Source organism: Photinus pyralis, unplaced genomic scaffold, assembly GCF_008802855.1.
Source record: "Photinus pyralis isolate 1611_PpyrPB1 unplaced genomic scaffold, Ppyr1.3 Ppyr1.4_LG7, whole genome shotgun sequence".
NCBI lineage: Eukaryota > Metazoa > Arthropoda > Insecta > Coleoptera > Lampyridae > Photinus > Photinus pyralis.
In genome coordinates this window covers 25,388,091-25,407,038 of record NW_022170738.1, presented here as the reverse complement: position 1 = coordinate 25,407,038, position 18,948 = coordinate 25,388,091, and the positions used below count along the sequence as shown (strand labels likewise).

The 18,948-nt window shown below is 40.6% G+C and overlaps 4 protein-coding genes across 6 annotated transcripts; 2 read left to right on the top strand and 2 right to left on the bottom strand.

Annotated features, from left to right (window-relative positions):
* Positions 1–1,797: 1,797 nt before the first annotated feature.
* LOC116175970 (kelch-like ECH-associated protein 1) lies at positions 1,798–7,771 on the bottom strand. 3 transcript variants are annotated; one of them, XM_031494370.1, is made up of 9 exons: positions 7,282–7,771; positions 4,759–4,912; positions 4,230–4,508; positions 4,034–4,183; positions 3,707–3,985; positions 3,115–3,306; positions 2,818–3,029; positions 2,233–2,615; positions 1,798–2,181 (listed from the first exon to the last, which is right to left on the bottom strand). In XM_031494370.1, exons 2-9 carry the CDS (start codon positions 4,909–4,911, stop codon positions 1,997–1,999), a joined length of 1,833 nt encoding a protein of 610 aa, XP_031350230.1. In that variant the 5' UTR covers position 4,912; positions 7,282–7,771; the 3' UTR covers positions 1,798–1,996. The 3 variants fall into 3 exon arrangements, with proteins under 3 accessions (XP_031350230.1, XP_031350229.1, XP_031350228.1); XM_031494369.1 differs by having other exon boundaries at positions 7,286–7,770; XM_031494368.1 differs by lacking the exon at positions 7,282–7,771 and adding an exon at positions 6,632–7,252.
* Positions 7,772–8,255: 484 nt separating this feature from the next.
* Positions 8,256–9,631, top strand: LOC116175971 (charged multivesicular body protein 3-like). The gene is made up of 4 exons (XM_031494371.1): positions 8,256–8,585; positions 8,638–8,698; positions 8,745–8,924; positions 9,006–9,631. The coding sequence occupies exons 1-4, from the start codon at positions 8,541–8,543 to the stop codon at positions 9,374–9,376; spliced, it is 657 nt and encodes a 218-aa protein (XP_031350231.1). The 5' UTR covers positions 8,256–8,540; the 3' UTR covers positions 9,377–9,631.
* Positions 9,632–10,319: 688 nt separating this feature from the next.
* On the top strand, positions 10,320–11,352 carry LOC116176043 (eukaryotic translation initiation factor 3 subunit G-like). The gene is made up of 2 exons (XM_031494481.1): positions 10,320–10,752; positions 10,800–11,352. Exons 1-2 carry the CDS (start codon positions 10,398–10,400, stop codon positions 11,312–11,314), a joined length of 870 nt encoding a protein of 289 aa, XP_031350341.1. The 5' UTR covers positions 10,320–10,397; the 3' UTR covers positions 11,315–11,352.
* Positions 11,353–12,664: 1,312 nt separating this feature from the next.
* LOC116176345 (calcium homeostasis endoplasmic reticulum protein-like) lies at positions 12,665–15,961 on the bottom strand (the record flags this gene model as incomplete). Its single annotated transcript, XM_031494862.1, is given in 5 exon segments — positions 12,665–12,754; positions 12,804–13,093; positions 13,143–13,508; positions 14,929–15,062; positions 15,157–15,961. Coding segments are annotated over 5 exon segments (1,606 nt in total), but the record flags the coding sequence as incomplete, so codon positions are not given.
* Positions 15,962–18,948: the final 2,987 nt, after the last annotated feature.

Below are 18,948 nucleotides of genomic sequence, written 5' to 3'. Positions count from 1 at the left end.
TGCATTAGAATGGGTTTTCTGCGAGTTCTCCACGGTGCGGTGACCTCCTGTTTTGGTTACAAAGCATTTCCCTTTTCAATTTGTGTTGTCTGAATTCAATGCTAACGTTTCTCATCCATCGAGAACTACATGTCTTCGATTGCACGACCCAGAGCGAACAGTATCACATTCCGCAAAGGTTGAGTCTGCCGCTTTCCTGTCACTCCCAGTAGCCAGTTCCCTAATTTAAACCTGTAAGCGAGAATGGAATGATAACAAAGTTTAATTTTTGACTATTAAATATACAAACATTCATAATGCATTTGAGGTTAAAACTTCATATATCTATGGTTTTAAAAAACTGGGCTCTGACATCTAACGTTAGTTTCATAAAGTACATTACAAAATTAGTGTGGCGACATCTTTGAGGTGTAAGTTCCAACTAAAATAATGGTGGTAATAAAGTGTCCTGCATTTAGCGATAAAATGTTAGTCCCCAATAATAAAGACAGATGTCAGCACAATGTATTCTGCTTTGATTATTTTAATATTAACCAAAAACTCAGGCAAGGCTATCAACATTTTGGGATTTGTGCTTTTCGCTGTCAAAGGAGTAAACCACGAAACTCAAAAATTAAACATTTCGCTCCTGTGTGATCATTTTAAAGACTGATAGTTAAGTTTCTAGTCTATAACTTTTGATTGAGAAGTCTGATCGAAAAAGTACGAATTGTTTTGGATTCTACGCACCAAAATTAATAAGAAAAAGTGTTTTCCCGAGATATTTTGGTGCAGTCGATTTTTGGTAAAAAAGGAAGGTTGTACACTGCCTTTTTTTGAGGCCCTCAAAAAAAATTGTCTCAGATCGACCCGGAAAAAAATGTTTCTTATAGAATGTGGCCTGTAGAATCCATAATTTCAAACAGTTCCAAGATTGGGCTACTAGTTCAAAAGTTACAGCCCTTTGAATTTGCTTTCGAAATTGGTTTCTAGTCCATAACTTTTGATTGAGAAGTCTGATCGACAAAGTACGAATTGTTTTGGATTCTACGCACCAAAAATAATAAGAAAAAGTGTTTTCCCGAGAAATTTAATGGTAAAAAAGGAAGGTTATACACTGCCTTTTATTGAGGCCGGAAAAAACTTTTTTTATTATACTTCATTGAAATCACCTTATTTACACCTGTATTAGAAATAATGGTATCTGGCCCTTTTCAGGCTAGCGCACGGAAAAACTTTTCACGGTCCCTTTGATTCTTTCCGTGCGCTGAATATAAATACCCAAAATGACCTGTCCGAAATCGACCAGGAAGCTTTTAATGTAATTGGTCCATTGTCCACTTAGAGATGTTTTTCTAATCTAAAATTATATGTGAAAAATTGTAAATGTTTACTAGAGAACATCATAAGGGAAGCTGAAGAGTTCATTTCTATTCACAGGAGTTGTGTTTTGTCACTTTCTTCTTGGTTACTTACACTTACCTTGCAGGCCCTGAGAATTTGTACAAGGGTTTCTGCTCGTAATGCATAAAGCACTCATCTCTCTAAATTTTACTCACCATCAGGAGAACATAATATATGATGATATGTATAATTCGAGAGGAATTTTTCACTTCAATATTTGTATTAGAAGAGTATACTGGGTGATGAATCTGGTTTCTTCTTTCTGATCGACTTTCTTCTTCATAACTTTTAAGTGTAAATAGTCTACAGGGCGAGATCTGCATACTAATAAAATGTCTTGCACTCATCAATTGTTGGACCAATGTTTTTTGCGTCCCTTTACTCTCATAGACTAATGAGTTTTAAAAGCAAGTGTTAAGATAAAAAAATGATGTTTATTAAGTTAATGTAGAAGGAATGTCAAATTACAAGATAAATGAAATCACAGCATTACATCGTGTAGATACTAAAAAATAAATAATGACATTTATTATACAAAAATGACTAAGATGAATATCACCAAGAACATACTGGTAAATATTACCAACTACTACCTACACATTACAATTTGTATTCAAGGTAATACTCTATCTTTAATTAAGCATTCTTTAGCTGGCAGCTGGCAGTTGGGATTTTGATAGCAAACAGCACTAGCATGACCTGATCTTCCTGAAGAAAGAGGTTCACCATCTTCCCATGTGTTTAACATTGGATTATACACTTCTACGGTCGACAGAAAATTCTGTCCGTCGTATCCACCTAAAAAGACAGATAAGTATGACGAACAGTAGGCGTCATTTTTTAACATACCCATAGCGTATATTCGACAGTCTAAAACTGTTACACTTAAAGCACTCCTTGCAACTTTCATGCTCGACATGAATTCCCAAGTATTTCTTTCCGTATCGTACCGTTCTACAGAATTTAACTGCCTCTTGCCGTCATAACCTCCGATTACGTAGATGTAGTGATTTATGCCCGCCACGCCCGCTCCGCTTCTTTGCGTATGCATCGAGTTAACCATCGTCCATTCGTTGTTTTCCGGGTGGTAGCACTCTACGGTGCTAAGCCGATTGGTCCCGTCAAAACCGCCGATGGCGTACAGTAGCCTGCTCACGACGGCGACTCCTACTGCCAGGCGCTGCGTGTGCATCGGCTTGACGTTCGTCCATTGGTCTAATTCTGGATCGTAACTGAAAAAAAAATTAATGACCTCTCTTATTTTTGATTAAGTTCAATTTATTTATTTATTGTTAAGATTAAACAACATGTAAAATAAAAACATCAATTGATTGGGTAAAATCTAGTCACCATGCAGCAGGTAAATAGTTGAGGGTGAGTGGTTTCTTATTGGTGTATATGTTACATTAACTGCCACAAGAAGTGTCAACTTACAATTCGACACTGTTGTGGTATTTGTTGCCCTCACTTCCACCTACAGCGTACAGCAAATCGTCCATGACAGCCACACCGACACGATTGCGAGCTACAGACATCGGACTACAAGGTCTCCACTGATCCTTGGCGGGGTTATATTTATCGACCCAGTCGGAATCGGAACTGTTGCCTTGAGTGTTGTTTCTACCTCCCACTGCATAAAATGAACCCTGAATTGTGTTTCAAATAAAAAAACTTATTCCTACTTATACGTTAAGTGCAACAAAATTGACAGGCAGCTTCGTCCAATGTTACCTTTAAAAAGGCCCCGCCTAGTCCGGATCTGGGAACTGTTAGGTTGTCCAGAGTATGCCACGTCTTATCGTCCACATTGTACCCTTCCAAAACGTTTAATGAGTGCCTAAAGTAACCGCCCGCCACATAAATTATCCTAGGAGTATTCGGAGTTCTCTCTTTCACAGCTAATTTCTTATGTAGTGTTAAATCCTGAAACGGATTAATGTTTGAGACGATGACTTAAAAGATAGCAATAGATTTGCATATTTAATTTGGTGTTAGCAATAACTAAAAGTTTCTTAATCTAGCATAACTTGACAGAAATACATGGGATGTATGCAGCCCCCCCCCCTCCCAAAAAAACAAAAGGCTAACTGAGAGTTGTAACGGGTGGTCGCGTTAGCCGTTTTCAAAATATTAATTTTCACTTTTGAACATTATTTAACATAGGAAAATTTACACTTATACCGCTTCTCAGCAAACGTGAACAAAAGTAATGTCTAGAGATAAGGGAGTAAAACGGGCGCGCTCGAGAAGAACATTATTCGTATAAACTTTTAAAGGACTCTTAAAGACTTAGTATGCAAATCTATTGCTTGAATGTAACTACCTTAAATATCCTCGCCAGATATTCTCGACACGCGGGCGTTTTCCTCAACACATCACAGTTCGTCATTTGGTCATTGAGGAACTTGGGAGTAAGAAACTGACACCGAACCGCGCTAATTATATGCTCCATCTTAACGTGCCGATTGTCCTCGTCGTACCTTACCCACTTTATCACAGCCTTATACACCTCTTCCTCCGCCTGAACGTTTAGCTCGTCCTTCTTAATTAACGTAATTAATTGTACACAGTTGAGTTGAAGGAATTCCTCCTCGTGACAGATCTGTACATACGGCGGTTTTACAAAATTAGATAAGCGTCTCTTACCTACCTGAATAAAATGTCTTTCGATATACTGATTCGCTTTCCGACACAGTTCGGTGCAACCGTGCTGCTCGGCGAATGTCGCTATACCGATCGCGTTGCTAGGATCTAATTGACGTGCCAGAAAATCACAGCAGGCTTGAATAACGTTCGTAATCTAAAATGAAGCGATAGTTGGTTCTTCGAGCCGAATCAATTCGTACCTGAAACATGGTGGCGGCGGGAAGTAGCTGACACACGGTATTTTCGGTGACCCTTATCCGTCCGGTGTACATGAAATGTATCAGGCGCGCCATCACCGTCGCCGACACCCCCTGCAACTGCACGCGATTCATGTCGCACTCGCGCAGTCCCCCTGTAAACATGGCCTTAAAGTACGGACTAGCGGCGGCTAACACTAAACGGTGGGCGTGAAAAAGTTCCGCTCCCACTTCCAGAACGACGTCGGTTAACATGTGGTGATTTCTCATCATGTCCATTGCCTATAAACGTTTGAACTTGAGAAATCTAACCAAAATGAGAGCGTGAGATGTGTAGAAAATTTTGTCAGAAATATTTTGGAAACCTATACACAGGGTGTTTAAAAAAAGGTCCGTTACTTTATCCACGTTTAGTAAAAAGAAGGAATGAGGAATCGTTGGACGTATGCCCGTGAAAGTTTATGAAATTCCCACGGGAACGGGAACAGGTTATGTTTTACAGTTGAAAAGAAAATTTTAAATCATTTCCTACCTTCATCGCGTCTTTTATATAGTCGACCATCATAAAGCTCATATCTCCAAGATCCACGGCATTGCAAGAGGGAGACTGAGATTGGCTCGGCTTGTGCGGACTCGAATCCAATCCATTTGTAGAGCCATAGCTGCAGCCTTCATCTCCATCCATTCTGCAAAAATAAATTACTAAAATTACGAGAGTATTTGCTTTCATTTCTAATTTATGTGATTGTTTACAGTCGAATTTGTCACAGCCACTTTCTGCTAAGCGCAAGAAGAGACCTACCTCCTAAAATCATACTCGGTACAACGCAACACCATTACTCAACGAATAACAAAAAAACAATGCCTCATACTATTCTCGATCACAGATCTACGTATGAATTATCTCAAAGTGACTTGCCACTTCACAATCGATTTTAAGATTCTGAGATAAAAACATATTATAATACCTACTTATGTAATTGTTATAAAATTATTATTAATAAGTAAATTGAGATAATTTCTGAAATAGCATCGAACACTCTTGAATTTTGAAACAATTTGATATCCCACTGAGAAAAAATGTTTCTGAAATCACTTGGAAGTCACACTGATACAAAATCTGAAATCGCATTGGGAAATTGTGAGAAAAAGTCATATTTAATACATGAAGTTATTTGAAACCCCTTGAAATCCACTGAAATCTCTCGCAATTTACTCAAATCAGAATGAAAGAATCAGATTTACTGATATTTTGAAGTCATCTGAAATCGCATTTATTACATTCAGTCATTTTATTTCGTGCGCCGCGTCCCATTTTTAATAAGAACGACAGATATCATTGGAATACCACAATTTTATCTACCCGTGCCGTTAAAGTAATCACCTTATCTACTCTAATTGTTAAAAGAGACACTCATTCAAATTAAAATCAAAACGCCAATTTAACATCTGCTACAAAATAAAAAATGTAATTACAAATTGCCCTTACCTGAAATAAGTTCATTGAATAACATGAAACGGAAAAATTGATTTTTTGCATTTTCGAAAATATGAAATTCGACTTGAACTCCTGCGCACCCTGTATAAATCTTTGAACAGTTGTTACATATTAAATAAGGCTTAGGTTTTGTTAAATGAAATCCTGAAAGTAACAAGTCTGTTTTATTTACCATATACGGCTAATAATTTCGCGAATTAATCACAATTTAAAAAATTTCAAAAAAAATCAAAAAAACCGTTTCGAATTAAAGCCAAAAATTGTACACAACTGAAAATATTTCACATTAAATGGAGTTCATTTTAAAAAGGGATTGCATTTTCAAAACTACAAAGCTTGAGATTAATTCCTGAGCACCCTGTATAAATGTTTGAATGGTTGTTATATATTAGTTATGGCCTAGATCCTAGAACAAATCCTGAAAGTAACGATTCTTTTTCGTTTACCTTTTTGCTTTTTGCGAATGAAAAAAAATTGAAAATATTTCACATTAAATGGAGCTCATTTAATAACCTAAAAAGGGGTTTCCTGTATTTTCAAATCTATGAAGATTGACATTAATCCATGAGTACCCTGTATAAGTTTATAAATAGTTGTCATATAATAGGTATGGCCACAGTTCTATTTAAGCAAATCATGAAAGTAATGAGTCCGTTTCGTTAACCTTTTATTTAGTGTACGAGTATATAAAAATGGCGAGCCACGAATTTGAACCACCCTGTACACTTAAAGGGTAGATTGTGGGCCCTGAAAACAAAAACATTTCAAGTAGCTACGTACATTTTTTCAAAAATATGCGCTTATAATCATCGTTTTGGACACCCTGTACATGAAATGTGTAAAAACCTCCCAAAAATGTGATTTAAAGCGAAGTTCAAAACACTCAAAACTGTTAAAAAATACATACCTATTTGGGCCAAAATCGACAGTATTAAAAGACAGCCAGACCATAATTTTGAAAAACAATTTTGAAAATAAAACGACGTTGGGTGAAGGCGCGTTCGCGTGAATGGATGTCGCGTGGACTGTAGCAAGGGAAGTACGGGCGTCCAAAAAAGTGTTATTTAATAATAATAATGACTTGCAAAATCGGTAAAATATAGTTCGTCGCGTCATGGTGCGACAGAACTCATAAATTGTCCGTAATTAAGTGGGTGTATGGAACGTTGTAGGTAGTATTTTTGAAAAATCTCGCTCTGGGAAAGCCGGGGTGATTTCCTGAACCCTATTGTCATCCTCTTCTTCGCGCAGCATCTCCGCACCCTTTACGTGTACGCGACAAGGATGGAAAGCACTATCAGCGATGACAGTGCAATAAATGTGTGAAGTACGTAACCTTCGCGGATAAATGCTTAAGCAGCATGACTAGCATTTAACAGCATGTGATATGGATACTATTTTCACGTAAGTGGAGTAAAAAGTGGAACTGAAAGTACATATGCGGCCAAAACACGTTTAAATTTAGCCCGCCCGCTTAAAGGTTGCAAAAACATTGTTGCACCAACGGTGCCAAATAGGAAGTAAATAAACGCTTTACATAATTTACATAACACGTACTTACTTCGCACCGACGACGGCAATATTGAAAGTCGCACTCTAAACTGACTTAACCAGGTAGCAATAATTCATCTTTGTGATTAACTTCATTTTAAAATTAAAATCAACAATAACGAGAATCGCACTCCTAATTAAAAGCAGGAACGGCTCCAAATTTTAAATGAAACGGTCGTGAGCCGTCGCGTCACTTCGCTTTTTAAACAAATAACAATACAAATTTACACAAATGAGCTGCAATAAATTAATTAACGAACATTTAATTTCGGAACGTCCCACACAATGCGAAATGTAAATAACGATTTTGTTCTGTGCCGGTGGTAACACTGTCGAGATGACAGAAGAGATTGGTAACAGTGGTTTAGTACAGTATATTATTCGTATGGAGCCTGAAACTATTAAAAATTGATCATCCCATTTTTGACACAGACATGGCATCCTTTGGCTTCATCTTCATCCAATAAAAGGAGCAGTTTGATCGGTTCCTGCCTGGGTGCAGCGTCCTTCTGCCAATTCACGAGTTCGACTAAAATGTAAATAACGTGAGCACAATCTCAAGATGGCCGTCGTTTCTGAGTAACTTGTGTTCGTCGCGCAGTGTATGTTAAGTGTAAGATTTCCACTTTTTTAAAATTGAACTAGAAGTAACGCAATTAGTGTGACCAATAAACACTTGGGGCTTAAAATATAATGAAATTTTATGTATACGAGCAGATTACGATTACCGTTCGATTTTTAAGTGCAGCAAAAACGAAAGGCTTGTTACAGTAGTTATTATTAACATTACGAAAAAGTTATGCTTCGTAATGTTGCGACACACGTCTGTATAACATGTTGCATATAAAACAAATAAAGAAATGCAAAGATTACTACCTACGTTAAATAAAACAAAAAAACACAAACTTAAACTATAGGATGCTCTATCGACGACAGCTCAAACCAAAATGGCTGTAACGCAAGAAGCGTTCTTGCTCTCGAAGCGGCGCAGTCTGGCTTTTTCCGTTCTAAAAAGTCGCGCGGTTGCCAGCTCGCAAAAATGGGTGCAGCATTGTTTATTCAAACAAGGGGCCTATAATAATAATCGACTCACCTTATCGTTGGACACTGTATAAAACATATACATCCTATTTCTACATGTGCCGCTCTATAGTTTTGTTGTGATTTGCTACGCATGCATTTATTGACAATTTACTGAACTGTCAACGAATTACACCTAAAAATTTGACACTACTGAATGAATAATAAACTAAATACATCCAAATATGGGCCTATTTGGAAAAACTCCTGAAAGAAATCCCAAAGAGCTGGTAATAATCGCCCGTCATGCCACCTTTACTATGACTCGGTGTCTTCTTTTAGGTGAACGAGTGGTCTCACAAGCTTCGCAAGGAGAATTCCCAATTGGACAGGCAGATTCGAGGTATGCACTATTTGTCGATAGTAATATACTCACTTAAGTGTTGTAGCGATACAACGCGAGGAAGAGAAGGTGAAACGCTCTCTGAAAGAGGCAGCCAAGAAAAATGATCGTGAAGCGTGTACCATCCTCGCAAAAGAGGTGTTACGTGCACGTAAAGCGATCACAAAGATCTACACATCGAAGGCCCACTTAAACTCTGTTCAATTACAAATGAAAAATCAGTTAGGTAAGAATGTCTCCATTTTGTTGGCATTTGTCGTAGGACACCCTGTATATCTTAACAACTAAAATTATTATTATAAAACAGCTACATTACGTGTCGCCGGTTCGCTCTCAAAATCCACCGAGGTAATGCAAGCGATGCAGCGATTAATTCGAATACCGGAAGTGGCGCACACCATGCAAGAACTGTCAAAGGAAATGATGAAGGCGGGCATCATCGAGGAGATGATTGACGAAACGATGGACGCGATGGAGGAGGACAGTCAGGAGATGGAGGAGGCGGCGCAGACCGAGGTCGACAAGGTGCTCTGGGAGCTTACCGAGGGTAAGCTGGGCGAGGCTCCCGCGCCTCCCGTCACCGAGGCGAAAAAGCAGGTCGTCGACGTGCCCGACGAGGAGGAGAACGAAGAGGAATTGGAAGATATGCAGAGCCGTTTGGCCGCGTTAAAGTCGTAGGCGCACGAATTAACAGTATTTTTTTAACGTGTTTTTAAGCAGCTGCGGATTAATTAAGCAAATTATCTACGCCGCTGTGCTAGTATAAGTATAGCTGATGTGGCCTTCGCTTACTTGTACTGTAGATACTTGATTTGTTTTTAACATTCTTAAAAGTTTAAATATGTAAAATTGTACATAAGAGTATTTATATCTTAGTTTTTTATTTAAACAATGTGCTTAAGTATAACTGTTAATAAAATATTTGAGTTGCAATCTCTTTTTTAGTGGTCTAGTTAGAACAGTGGAAAGATCAGAAAGTTAAGAAGTTCCACCCTGTATATATATACAATTTACGACAATGCACAAATTTTTCTGTAACGAAGCGTTTACGGACCTGTGTTTATATGAACGTTTAGTCATAAAATAAGCCTAAGAATTAGTCCCTTCCGTATTTACAGCATACATGTTGTTCCTAAATATTTGGGAACAACATGTATATAGTATATAGTGTCCATTTCTCTCGCCTAACATGTGGAATTGGTTAAATTGGGAACGTTTAAAACCGAATGAAATCACCTTTGATCAAATTATTTTAGTTTTTCGCAATAACTCAATAATCTTAATTTTGGACTTTTGTATTTTATCAAAAAACTATATGTACTAGACTAGAAATGAGAACTTTTCCTTACAATCGCATTAACCTTCTCTAAAAAAATAAAACCATTCATTAATTAAATTAACAATGGCATTGCATACAAATCATGAATACATCACTAAGTAGCGTGAGATCTACGAACTCATGTAAGCGACAGACCTTTGCTACCGATTTAGAAAAACAGAGTTTTTGTGTAAACAAGAACGTGCAAACAGCAACTCACCGTCAATCATTTACGATCCCCCTGTAGAATGATTTATTTCTGAACCTTGACCCTAGGGACTTTTTTGTTTATTTGATGTAGGGATATGGTCTGTCAAAGAAGTGAGGTTATAAATAAGTAACGTGTAAGCTTTCCCTTAAAAAAAAACAAATTTGTACAATATGCCCGCAGCAGAGGAGGTAAAATCGAGTTGGGCAGACGAGGTTGAGTTGGAAGGTGGAGCTTTGCCTCCCTCGACGGAAGTACGCGAGAATGGTTTTAAAATTCTCACCGAGTATAAACTCGGGGAGGACAACAAGAAAGTTAAGATTGTACGTACGTACAAAATCGAGAAGCGTATAGTTTCGAAGAGTATCGCGCTACGTAAAACTTGGGCAAAATTCGGTGAATCGGCCGATGACAAGCCCGGCCCGAATCCGGCAACTACCATAGGCGGAGAAGATGTTTACATGCAGTATGTCACCAGTAAAGAGGAGGATAACAAGGTGGAGGAAGACGCCTTGGATAAATTGAAGAGTAAGTGCTTTTTTAATATGAGCAACATTATTATAGGCGAGTTTCAGTGATGGGCGATAAGGCAGTCGTGAAATGTCGAACCTGCAACGGGGACCATTGGACTTCTAAATGTCCTTGGAAGGACACCGCGCTTGCCAGCGCCAAGACGGCTGACGGTGAAAAGAAAGCACCACAAATGCAACCCCAAACCGCCGATAGCACTACAAAATCGACGACCAAGTATCTGCCGCCGAATATGCGAGGTGACGGTGCATCTAAACGCATCGATAATGCCGGCATGTCGGGTGCACGTCGCGACGATGCCATTGCTATACGCGTCTCTAATTTGAGCGATTCCACAACCGACGCCGATTTGGAAGAGCTGGTAAAACCATTCGGACCCGTTCACAAATTGTATTTGGCCAAGGAGAAGCAGACTGGTCAGTGTAGAGGATTCGGTTATGTTCATTTTAAATTTCGTAATGATGCTGTTAAAGCTATTGCTAATCTGAACGGGCACGGATACGATCATTTGATTCTTAATGTTGATTGGTCTAAGCCCAATACTTCTTCTAACCATTAAATGTACCTATCTATCAATAAAAAAATTTTATAAAGTTGTTTTTGTTCAATTTTTATATTGTATGTGTACAGTGTGTTCCTTAATTACCACATGTAAAGCCCGCCTGACATGGAGCAACAAAATTGCAATGGGGGTTTACAGTATAATTGAATTCCGCAGTTCTAGTTTAATAAGCGTGTACCTGAAACCATAAAACATTTTTTTGGACAGTAAAAGTTTATTTAAAAATACAGGCTGATTAGCAAAAAAAATAATGAACGTGCGGTTTTAAAGGTTTATTCAATTGTGGCGGGCTCTGTGACGTAATAAGCCCGACCAATCAGCTCCTAGAACCATTCAGATGACATAACGACTTGGCAATATTGCAGGAGAATGGCATTTATAACTTGCGTCATCTGTCACAGGCACTTGTCACTTTCGTGCTAGATGCAGTTAAACATCCCTCTCAAAACGTCAAATGTGACAAACGTCAGACCCTCGCGTAAGGTTGCCAGCTCACTTCTACGTGATTGGTTGTAGGTTTGTGACGTATTTAGTCTGAATCGTTTCAAATTCGGACTAAAAACACAGCTTTTTAATAATTTATTTTGGGTTTATTTTACTCGCAAATAAAAATTGAGGACACACGGGTCTTTTTATTTTTAATGTACTTTGTGGATCAGAAATAAAAAATGAAGGCGGGATGACCCCATTGCATGCAAGTTGCAAGAGAAAGATAAATAAATTTGCGTGTAAACAAACATTCCAAAGGCGACTAGTATAATGAATAACGCAAGAAACAAACGGCATACGCCGCCCATGATAGATCTATACCAAGATTACAGGATGCGTGGATGGTTGCGCTTGCGCAAAATTTTCCCACACAAGTGCTTTCATGTTCTGAGTGTAGTACAACTGGTCTATTTAAACGTACAGTATACAATGCTTCCCGGATCTGTCGATACAATACTTACTTCACAGTTCATTTGAGAAAGAAGTCAACAAATAGCGATGTTACCTCGGCGCATTCGCGCGCAGATTTGAAAATGTTTAATAATGATCGATTTGCCTTTATTAAAAGGTGCTACCTACTGTTACAATTTCTATCAAGATCGGTCCATAAATAAGAAAGTTACATTTGCGCATGCGTAGAAGACAATACAATACGTACCCGTATATTGGTGTGGAAAAGTAACAACTTCATAAATAAGAAAACGTTGCACATTTTGGCCACCTTCAAAATATAGGTTATGAAAAAAATAGCCGGGGGTCGCAATTTTGACAATGTGACACAATTTTGGTGCATGGAGCGATGGTGTTCCAGTCAATGTGGCAACCCTGGTCTGACAAAAGTACATTAATTTTCAAAAAAGAGCTTACAAATATCATTTTATTAATATCTTCTACACCTATTTACAAAAAAGTCTCGCATACGTTACTCCAACGTCATTCATACACTACCTGTAACATAAAGGAAAGCATGAAAGAAAAAAAACCTACAGCTACTTACTCATACTACTTTCATTCGCTCGTTCTTCGGCCCTTGCCTTCATCCTGGTAATAAAAGCGGCTCCCTTGTTTTTACGGAAGTTTTCATACGGGTCGTTCAGATCACATCCTATGCCCTTAAACTGATCCTGTCGATCGCGCACGTCGCCGCCGGATATTGGCGAGTCAATTCCTTGTTCGTTCGCTCCCAGACCGCTACCACCCCATCCCATTTTGCGCAACATCTGATGCCCCTTGTTGCTCGAATCCAGCTCTTGTTGAGTTTCTATGCTTGTGAATGTGGGAGTTGCGCTGTAAAACGACGTTAAAGGCGAGGGCGAGTTGTTGAGTTAACGCAAACCTGAAGAGCGTAGGTGGAGGGGACGGAGATCGGACGACGACCTTCGGCTGAGGCACGGGAGATCGCGAACGCGAGCGCGACTTCGAATGTGACGAGCTTCGTCTGCTGTTCCTGCGCCTGCTTCGACTGCGTCGCCGACTCCTTCGCGGGCTTCTCGACCGCGAACGCCTGTTTCTTTGAGGTGATGGCGATAGACTCGTGTATCGTCGTCTAGGTGGCGAGGGCTCTTTCTCGACTGGTAACTGTATGGGACTCGGCGATCGCGATTTCTCTCGAAGACCTGAATTTATTGCATCTTCTTTGTCTCTTTTAGCGCTATTTTTTGCCTTGTAGTATTCGTATAGTCCTAGCTTTTCCCAACCCTCACTGGGTTTGTAATTGAAGTTAAATTTAAGTTTATGAATAACGAATAAGAAAAATAACATAATTACATTATTACCTTACACTTTGTGCTATCATCACAAAACAGTACTATTTGCTAATAGCTGCACCACACTGCAGAATATAGATCGCTTACGAACGAAATGGTTATGATACAATACATTCCATATAGCCAAGCCAACTAGTATTAGCATTGACTATGGGGGGAGATTAGTCAATGGTATTAGTTACACCAATCGTTAGTAGATGGCGTGTGGTTCGATGAAAGGCAAACAGAAAAAAATGAGGTGCACATCTACCTCAAGTGAATTACCCATCAAAATCTTACAATCAATCATCGTACACATCAGACCTCACTAAACTGTGGAATCTCTTTGTCGGACACTTTCACAGTATTAAATATGGATTAACAATAATTAGTACATCTAATTAACCGGAATTGATACAAAAGTTACAAAAATTAAAATTTACTGCGGTCCTAATTTTTACTTTAATTTGACGACAGAGAGATGTCCACACATTACACTCATGCGTCAAAGTCATACTTGATAGTCCCTCAAATTACCACCCCAACCCTTCCATTTGAATTTGACCAAACCAAGTTAGACCAAACTTTCCCATATAGCACACGTGCAGTGGTGTTAAATTTCGGTACACAAACTTGACGAGTAGGAAGGGGATTATAGATCAAACAACTCCCTTCTCTCTCTGCTCAAGGCAATACACGGAAAACAAAAAGGGGACAGAAAAGATGCTGAACGGAACTTTGAAACACTTTTTCCAGGATTGTTGAAGAGTCTATACATACCTTTTTTTTAATTCGCGCGGACAACATTTAAGTTTCAATTAGTTTTAGTATTTGCGGCCAAAGGAAAACTAAACTGTGAGCCCCCCCCCCCCCCCCCCCCTCGTGTGGAACGATAAGAAAGTATTGAGAAATGATTATTAACAATGAAGTAGTAAATGGCAGTAGAAAAGAGAATACAGCATGGCACAGGGGAGGGGGGTTGAATGAAGAACACACATACGCTAGATACTTATCGAGTTGCAGCACGCCGAAAGACTCGATTAAAAAATAGCGATTGTTCAGTATTTAATACGTAGTGCGTTTTTAGAAGATTTCAATGGAATTAATTTTGGTGGAATAGGGGCAGAACGCTGAAGAAAATATAAAACATGTCAGCGAACAAAATCTTACCTCTTCAAAATGACCCTAAAACCAATTCTACCTCTAACCAAAAAAAGTTACTAAATCTAGTGACTTTCTTTGGTTTAGAATCAATGCTGCACATCTACTCACTTCGGTGCGCTATGTACATATTACAACACATAAATAAATAAGACCTTATTAAAATTAAAAAATGCCAAGTTAATGGGGATCAATACAATAAATTAAATACTTTACCTGTCCCTGGGACGTTCGTGCGTCGGCGGTGAATAAAATGCGTCCACGGCAGCAAGCAATCGTTCGGTCGGAGGTTGCGGCGGTGGCAACCTAATATCTTTAGGATCTAACGGTTTAAAAGAGGTGTCTTCCAACTAGAATCAGCACAACGTTTTAGCTCGAAATGTCGCCAATCGGTCGTTTTTGTTGTCAAGACAATGACAAGAGAAAAATTAAATTGTTGTGTACCTTTATTAGTGGGACCATGAGGCCGGCCGGAAGGTCGTAGTATGGAACCGAAGGCAGTAGGTCTTCGTGAACGGGCTCTGGCGGCGGCGCGAAACCGGGGGGAGGCTTGGAGAAGTCGGGGAACAAGCCGGGAGGCGGGAAAAATCCGGGAGGAGGCTGGGAGAATTGCGGAACGTCAAGGTTATTCTGGGACATTAAAGGTGGTGGTACCGAGGGATTCATTGGTGGCAGAAAGTTTGGGCTTTCGGACGGAACCAAATCGGGATTGGGGGGATTCATTCCCAAGTGTTGAACCTGCGATCCGTTTTCGTTGGTCGATTGTTGCGCCATCGTTTGCTGCAGGTTGGCCTGAAGAGCGTCGAGGGGTATTATGTTCGTGTTCATCACCGGCGATGACTTCGGAATGTTGGAGGTAATGGGAGGAGGCGGTTGCGACTGAATTTGGGCCTCAATATTCTGCACTTGCTGTTGCAGCTCGAGAATCTGCGCCATCGCGTGGCAAACGAACGCCTGGTGCTGTGCTTGATATCCATCATACGTCGCCTTCGTCTGTTGCGCTAACGGCGCCACTTCCGACGCGAACTTGGAGACCTGGTCGGTCTTGAATTGTTGGTAGCTAGCGACCGGTTGGCGCATTTGCTCGACGGTTTCCGTCGCTAAGTAATTAGCCTTCGACTCCCATAATCTTAATAATTTATCTAATTTATTTTTCTGCTCGTCAGTTGCCCCGATACTTGCATTACAAAACATTGGCACCACTACACTTGCAAGTGCGTCTTTCAACTCTGTGGCATTTTTCCGCGCGCTGCACATACATCAAGGCGATATTGAATTGAAAACACAGATGTGCATGTAATGAGGTCAATATTGAGGGGGAAGTCGCAAGCAATCCGAAAAAAAAAACCACTCAAAACAAAAGTTTCGAGTATCTTCACAAATGTGAAAGGATTTCCGCAATTAAAGGAATTTCAATCCGAATAATTTAATTTTAATTTTATATGTGAAAATCCCAACAAAATTAAAAATTTTTATAGGGCCCGTAAAAAAAGTAGTTACTGTATTGAGTAGCATATTTGATTACAAATACAACGGATATACCTAAAGGCCACACTAAAAAAACAAAAGTTAAAAATGGATGGTTTCAACAGGATGGTTTACTCGCGCACAACGCCCTCATTGTTCATATTGAACAAATTTCCTGGAAAATTTTCCGATCCCATGGTAGACATGTTTATGACAGAGTGTATAGCGTTTTATTTAAAATGGCAGTTGTGTCTCACACCTCCTTTATGAAGCACCCTGTATATTCAAAAATTCCTCATTATAGACAACTTTACCTTGGACAGAGTGAATAGTGTTTTATTTAAAATACCACAGTAATGTCTCATACCATATTTATGGAGCACTCTGTACATTAAAAAATTAATTTACGTTATATGAATTAACTAGCACCAGAAGTACTAATTGGACATCCTGTATAAGCACACGCAGTGATGTTCCCATCAATTTCTTTGAGAGTGTACTCAGCTGAGTGGGTGGTTGTGGTGTTTCATGTCCAGTGGTGCCTTGATTGAGAGTATACCCTATGGGAACACCACTGTATGTTCCATTTACAAAAGTAAAACTCAAAAAACCACTTAATGCAAAATTAGAGTATCTTTCAAAATTTTTAAAAATAAAGGAGACATCTTGCAAAAACAAACTTCTCATTTTTAGCGCATTTTTGCAAAAAATTTTTTTTGTAAAAAGTAGCTTTTAATCTCACTTTGGCTGGCTGGCTGGCTGGCTGGCTGGCAGCAAATGTGGGCGCGTAGAAGAACTCTTGTAGAAAGGCAACGGGTGTACGTGTATCTACAGGGCCGTGAAATTTGTCAACCTTAGGGACATGGCTACATGATGTGGGGTTGGCGACATCTGGGCGTCATCCTCGAGCGTAGTATACTAACGTGAAGGTTTTTCAGTTTTTTCCTATCTTCTACTACAGTTTTGGTCCGATTCTTTTGAAATTGGTGTCGTCGGAAAGATGTTGTAAACGCGCACAACTCCTGCGTGGCGGAATTTTGTTTTTTGTCATAGGGGCGAAATTAACGACCTTTTGCGCGGCGCGCGCGCGCGTCTTCGAGAGGTAGTCAGGCGCCTTTTACCTTCCGTTGCGAACTCACGCGGTTTAACGTTTCGTGAATCTCGAATCGCTGTCTCTCTTTCTCGTGTCGCCAATAGAAGTGAATTGCGAGTGAACGGGACGTCGGAAGTGGGTACCGTAAAAGAGAATGTGGTAGCCCGCGACACGATCTCACTGATGGTGGAGTCAAATCTTCAAACGCGAATTGCGAGTGAACGGGACGTCGGAAGGGGGTACCGTCAACGGGAATGTGGTAGCCCCCGACACGATCTTCCTGATGGTGGAGTCAAATCTTCAAACGCGAATTGCGGGTGAACGGGACGTCGGAAGTGGGTACCGTAAAAGGGAATGTGGTAGCCCCCGACACGATCTCCTGATGGTGGAGTCAAATCTTCAAACGCGAATTGCGGGTGAACGGGACGTCGGAAGGGGGTACCGTCAAAGGGAATGTGGTAGCCCCCGACACGATCTTCCTGATGGTGGAGTCAAATCTTCAAACGCGAATTGCGGGTGAACGGGACGTCGGAAGTGGGTACCGTAAAAGGGAATGTGGTAGCCCGCGACACGATCTCACTGATGGTGGAGTCAAATCTTCAATCGCGAATTGCGGGTGAACGGGACGTCGGAAGGGGGTACCGTCAAAGGAAATGTGGTAGCCCCCGACACGATCTTCCTGATGGTGGAGTCAAATCTTCAAACGCGAATTGCGGGTGAACGGGACGTCGGAAGGGGGTACCGTCAAAGGAAATGTGGTAGCCCCCGACACGATCTTCCTGATGGTGGAGTCAAATCTTCAAACGCGAATTGCGGGTGAACGGGACGTCGGAAGTGGGTACCGTCAAAGGGAATGTGGTAGCCCGCGACACGATCTTCCTGATGGTGGAGTCAAATCTTCAAACGCGAATTGCGGGTGAACGGGACGTCGGAAGGGGGTACCGTCAAAGGAATGTGGTAGCCCCCGACACGATCTTCCTGATGGTGGAGTCAAATCTTCAAACGCGAATTGCGGGTGAACGGGACGTCGGAAGGGGGTACCGTAAAAGGGGATGTGGTAGCCCGCGACACGATCTCACTGATGGTGGAGTCAAATCTTCAATCGCGAATTGCGGGTGAACGGGACGTCGGAAGGGGGTACCGTCAAAGGAAATGTGGTAGCCCCCGACACGATCTTCCTGATTGTGGAGTCAAATCTTCAAACGCGAATTGCGGGTGAACGGGACGTCGGAAGGAGGTACCGTCAAAGGGAATGTGGTAGCCCCCGACACGATCTTCCTGATGGTGGAGTCAAATCTTCAAACGCGAATTGCGGGTGAACGGGACGTCGGAAGTGGGTACCGTAAAGGGAATGTGGTAGCCCGCGACACGATCTCACTGATGGTGGAGTCAAATCTTCAATCGCGAATTGCGGGTGAACGGGACGTCGGAAGGGGGTACCGTCAAAGGAAATGTGGTAGCCCCCGACTCGATCTTCCTGATGGTGGAGTCAAATCTTTAAAAGCGAATTGCGGGTGCACGAGGAAAGTGGGAAGCGGTTAGTGAATGTAGTAGCCTTCGACAAAATCTGTTATTGATGGTTGAATCGAAAGTGGCTAATAGAATACTGATCTGCCACACAAAAATGCGCTGAAGTCCCTTCGATCTCAAACGAGGACTTTGATAATTTTTTTTCA